A 6,000-nucleotide genomic window follows, 5' to 3' on the forward strand; every position below is an offset into this window, starting at 1 on the left:
TTTCAAGGGAATGTGCCATTTATCACAGCTCACACAATAGAAATATTGTCGTTTGAGCCAAAGAGAATCATTACATGGTCAAGTTACAAAGAAAGCTGCCTCACATAATGATATGGGCAGCGATGACTTCACAACTTATGCTTGGACCACACATTTTTCCAGGAACTGTGAATGAATGGCACAGATTATTTACACGTGGTCCAAATGTTGTTCATACCTCAGCTTGAGGAAAGGGGCCTCACAGAATGCATATGGTTGCAGTAAGGCTGAGTGCCTCCTCACTATGCTCCTGCAGTGCACAATTTCCTAAGTGAGCTTTTTTTATGACGGTTGATAAGTTGTGGTGCATCAACACCACCAGGTTCCTTGAAATGTCCACCAAAACGTCCTGACATCACCACACCTTACAACTCATTATGGTGAGTCATTAAGGTGCATGTATCTGCATGTTGCTATGCTACCAATGAACTGCACAATGCTGTTGAAGATGCATTTCACACTGTAACCCCAGACATGTGTAAAAATATGTCAAGAAATGTGTTAACAACATGGTGGGGAACCTACTGATATAATGGGCACTTAATACTAAAGTACATAGTTGCGCTAAAACAAATCAAATCAATTAGCGTTTGATACTAGGGGTACAGGGCTTCTCACCCACCCTGAGCTTTGTGCTGTTCTTCTGTGTTGACTCAATACATTCTACAGCACAGCATCTAGTAGAGAGTGTGCAGCAACAGATTTTATGGTATTCTTCTTCTTGTCAGCAGCAGATGTTGTCATTTCGACATCTTCAATTGTTTAGTATATTGTCTGTCTTGCACGGCGACGGTATCTTCTGTAGGGCATCTTGGCAGCGTTCAATGCAGTTGCCTGTGCAGCAGCAGCAGCGCGAATGATCCGCTCCGCGGGCAGCGCTCGCTTATATAGCCGCGCACTGGCGCGGCGGGAGATAAGGGACTTAGAATATTTCACAGTGCCAGCCGAGAGTTATCCCGGACGCGAGCACTAGACGTTCTAGGTGCTCGCGTCAGCTGTTCGTCGGTCAGTCGGCGGCTGGCGCGCTGCCAAGATTGGGTAACAGTGTACCAGTGATACTTCCTTGAACATTGCACAACCTCAAAACCAAATTCACTTAGCCATGAGTTGGAGGTCTGTCTCGAAATTCATTTCAGTGCAATACCTCAAGATTTGCTTCAGTGTGGAGCCTCATGAACCTATTACCTCTTCTTTAACAAAGGCATAACTTCTGCAAATTTTGGGATGTATTCTCTATAAAATTGCAATCCTGAGATATTACTGTAATTTCTTCATTTGTGCTATACACTGGGAAATCATTTACAGCTTGTATCAGCTGTGAGTTAGTCGTGCACCATCTCGGCTGATGATATGACCTGAATAGCAGACTTCCTGTAATACAAAGTGGCATGTTTCTAAGATAAGGGTCTGTCGTGCCACACACAAACACTCAGACCTCTTGTAGATGCACCTTATACTCCTGGATGTGTTGGACAATACAGTGTCATCTCGGTAGACTAAGCATTGTTTTGGTTTCAGATTCTGTAGTACTCCATCTAACATGTGTTGGAAAGTTGCATTTTTCAAACCAAATGGCATCTGATGATACTGGTAGTGATCAAATGGATCTGAAAACGCTGTTTCAGGTCAATCCTCCAGTGCTACCTCTAATTGGTGGCACACCCCCCCCCCCTCCCCCCCACCAAATCCATGGTGATAAAATAATGGCATTGCACCAGATTGTCTAAGGTCTCTGTAATGTTTGGCATGGGCTATTCATTAGTTATTGCTTGTTGTTTAGATATTTACAGTCACCTGATAAGCCTTCTTACCACCTGTTATGAGAAGCACTGACTAAACACTGGTGCTTTCTTTAATAATTACATCCTAGTGCTGTTTCTTGTACACAAGCAGCACATTTGTTGTGGAATTCCATGCTGCAATAGTCATGTAGCAGGCATTGTCCATGCAGGTTAAATAATTCTGCAAATTTCTCCAATAATCTCTTCATTTCCACTTTATCACATCCATTTAGATAAGACACCTTTCCCCTTAGTGCAGTTAAATCAACAGACTGCCCTGGGTAAAACTGGCCACAGCACACTGCATGGCCCAGACCATAAGGCAGTAGCACACTGCCTGAGCTCAGGCAGTCAGATGGCAGTAAGATGGCTAGTGTAGTTGCATCGGCTGTGCTTCATGGTAAGGCCCAGATGTACTGATGGTGATGGCCTCTCTCTCTCTCTCTCTCTCTCTCTCTCTCTCTCTCTCTCTCTCTCTCTCTCTCCCTCTCCCTCTCTCTCTATTAATAGTTACATATTTTTTCAGTCTCTCTTTTTTTTTTTACTAAAGACATTAAGACAGTGGCTATCCTGCCTAGCCTAAACTTAAAAATACGTTCATGTCAGAGAAAACTGAGGGAAAATATATCTCCAACAACAGTGACATGGATTTTCTGTGGTTTCTCTAAATCACTCAAGTATAGAACACTGATGATTCCTTCATCAAATCATTTTTCTTCTCCCATTATTGTACACGTGTAAATTTTTTTTTAATTTTTTATGTCAATAAGATGTGAAACACTAACCACCCATTTCATTTTTTTTTAATTTTCTCTAGATGCTACATATTTTCATAAAAACATTTAATATCTTCATGATTATTAACAACTGCTGTGGTGTAGTTTTCTCCCTTTCATCTTCAGAGTAACCTAACTGCATAATGTTGTTTACCTGTGCCTGCTTGTGTGGGTGTCCCTCACAGATACTTAGTTCATAGCAATTTGTTGGAGGGAAGTTCAGTAACTGCATGTATTTTGAAAGGGTAAGAAATGTAATTTAGCCAAGTCAATAGTTAAGTCTCTGAGAGGAGATCAATGCAATGGCCAAATTCAAAAATTTATACACTCTGAAATAATTTTCTCAGTGAAATCTGTCATCAAATCAATGTTTAATTCTTCCATAACCTTTCCCTAAAAGAATAAAGTGGATGGCGGAAACTTGAAGCCATTAAAGATAATAGAGTGGCCAGTTTCAGTCCAGTGTTATGCTACATCTGTTACCAGTTTTAAGAACTAGATGTTCCATCAGGATATGGTTACAAAGGTACTCGGCAGAAGTTCTTGCTAACACAGTGTTCTCAGTTTTCTCTAAAAATGTCCAGCTTTTTGCTTTCTAATTTAGTGCATTATCATTGAAGTTAAGGTTTGAAATAACTTCCTGATCTGAACAGAATAGTTGCAGAATAAGATATCTAATTTTTTATTTCAGAGATCTCAAACACCTGATGCTGTCAACAGTTCCACAGAAGAGAGAGAGAGTGATCCAAATAGTTTCTCCTCTTCGAACAATCTTTCAGATTCACTAAATGATGGAGAACCCTCAGCACAAGCTGTTCCAACAAAGAGATCTCAGTCATCAAGTCCATCACTTAATAATTCTCCATTTGCAAGCCCAACACACAGGTTCTCATCTGGTGGTGGACAGAAAGGATTGATGCAGAGGTTTTATGCATCACATGGAAGGATGAGAATTTATGCTGCTCCAAGGAATACTGTACCTGTTGTTGTTTCTCCTCCTTCTGTTTCACCTGTACATAACCAGCCTCCAATTCAAAGGAAGATCATTGACATCAATAGTGGGAATGATTCACAGGTATGTAGTGTGTTACTGAATTAATTAGTAATATTTGTAGAACTTATCAATCAAATGAGCTTTTTTCCTTTGTATTCTACACACACCATAAATTTCTGAAAAAAATATAGTGCATTTGTAAATATACTTGCAAATGTGCCCATTTGCCACTCAGTGCCATCTCCAAGGTGAAGAGCAATGTAATGCTTATTGTTTTTATTATGGATTTTCCATTGTTTGCTAATTGCAAATCAGTTGTACAGGAAATAGTGTCCTAGTTTTATTGCCACGCAACTGAAGTGTGTGTTTCATTATGTTTACTTGATACTATGCAACATGGTACCTGAGCCATTGGTTTTTAGACTCCGTACATATTTGCTGAGAAATGTAACATTGTTGTTGAAACAATGACCTTACATTCCAGGCAAAGGGAACTCAAATCTCTATCTTGCCATCCATGTGTAGGTTTTTCACGGTTCCTCTAAACTAATGCAAATGCCAAGATGGTCCCTTTCAAAATAGGAAAGCCAATTTCATTACCAGTTACCATGTCTAATCGGAGCATCATTTGAAATACTAAACCATAATATTCACTTGTTTCTTTGCTATGTAGATCATTGGACTTCCAGCTGTACATGTCATGACATTTAAGGGGTGATCAAAAAGTTTCTATTTGAAAAACCACACTGTTCAGAATAGGTATGCCAATCACGCAAACTCACAATGAGCATTGAGGCAATTGTCTCAACAATGCATCAGGTTAAAAATACCTGTTTGGTATAACATCGTGTCCTGCTGCATGAAGTAGTTCTTAACTGGCTGTTCTACATCCTCATCTGACAGAAATTTTCAATGGATTAAGGACTTTTTAAGGGACCAAAGGCATGATAATCACGTGAGCAAGAGATCAGGACTATAGGGCAGGTTCTAGTGTCTCCCACATGAGTTTGTGTAATTTCTGCATTACATTTCCTATATGGGGACATCCGTTATTACGAACTTGGTGCACCATTCCACAATGGTAGTTTTTTTTATAGACATGCTGCGCCATACACATTCTTCATTCTCCAGTGGATGTCTTCCAGTTTTTGCCCTTCAGCAACCAAGGAAAGAATAACAGCATGTTGTTCCTGTTAACATGAATTTGGTAATATGGCCATAGTTCACATTTCCACATTTACTGCACACAGACACATTGGAAAGACAGGAATGCCACACTAATACTTTCACATGTGGGTGCTTATATACCCACATCAGAGTCATGTTACATTGTGTACATGCTGCAGCAAAATACTCAAATGGAAAGTTTTGATCGTCCCTCATAGTAGCAAATTATAGAGGGGAGAGAGTAATTTTTATACTGACACATTTCATATAAGAAGCATTTTGTACAGGATTCAGATGAAGACCTGGTAAAGACCCCAGTGAGAAAGGGCTACCAATCAGCTGAAGAGAAGATACAAGCAGAGTTACAAGAGATGCAAAAACGTGAAGAAGAATTGAGGTAGGTCTTATAAATTTACAATCATTTGTAATGCAGTTATCTGATTTTTGGTAAATTGTTTCCTAACATGTATTATTTCATCTCGGAAGGTTGCTGAGAGCAAAACTATTTGCTCAGTCACAGCCAAATCTTTTGAGCATTGGTAGTATTGAGGAAGAAGAAATTAATCATATCAATGGTGATGGAGAGAAACAGACTTTGCAGAGTGCACAGTCTATTCCAAATCTCTTAGATTCTGATGATTCATTGGATGTTTCACAGGATCCGGCTTCACAAAAGGTGAGAACCGGCATTCAGTTATGAATTAAGAGGAATATCTACGCAACATTAGCTTAATAATTCCAATTGCAGGTTTTCAAATTTTACTTGGAGTAGACATTAGTCTACTATAACATTCATGTTTCTGCTAAATAGACATTCCATTGTGAAATGAAATACTTTCCAAGGATCATAAAGATGGCTAAGAGGTTAATTTTTTTAACTTATAGACAGAGAAATGTAAAACACTCACAGAAGCATAAACACACTTGCAAAATTATAAGTATTTTCCAGTTAAGCATGTGAGCTTTTTATACAGATACTGGCTGTACGCCCGTGCTTAACAGTGGATAAAGATGGGCGTTTGCATACTGTCACTTTTTAGGGTTCCGTACCTCACTTAGTAAAAACAGAACTGTTACAGGATCACTTTGTAAAGAAATGTTTTCCTAGTGAAGAAGTCAAATATAAATGAAACGTAATGAAACAAGCAAAGCATTTTTTAAAGTCTTTAACACACAAAGTGAAATCAGTAAATCTGTATAGCCTAGCCAAGTAAATTCACTGTTATGAAACTTCCTGGCAGAT

At 39.1% G+C, this 6,000-nt stretch overlaps 1 protein-coding gene across 1 annotated transcript in view; it reads left to right on the forward strand.

Moving 5' to 3' along the window:
• The window catches only part of LOC124556272, a 30,094-nt gene extending 24,297 nt beyond the window's left edge, over window positions 1–5,797 (forward strand). The window contains exons 3-6 of the mRNA XM_047130257.1: window positions 3,288–3,671; window positions 5,045–5,154; window positions 5,244–5,433; window positions 5,732–5,797. Of these exons, the coding sequence (XP_046986213.1) occupies window positions 3,288–3,671; window positions 5,045–5,154; window positions 5,244–5,433; window positions 5,732–5,797 (750 nt within the window). The remainder of the gene's footprint in view (window positions 1–3,287; window positions 3,672–5,044; window positions 5,155–5,243; window positions 5,434–5,731) is intronic.
• Window positions 5,798–6,000: the final 203 nt, after the last annotated feature.

Source organism: Schistocerca americana, chromosome X (genome assembly GCF_021461395.2).
Source record: "Schistocerca americana isolate TAMUIC-IGC-003095 chromosome X, iqSchAmer2.1, whole genome shotgun sequence".
In the NCBI taxonomy this organism is placed as follows: Eukaryota; Metazoa; Arthropoda; class Insecta; order Orthoptera; family Acrididae; genus Schistocerca; species Schistocerca americana.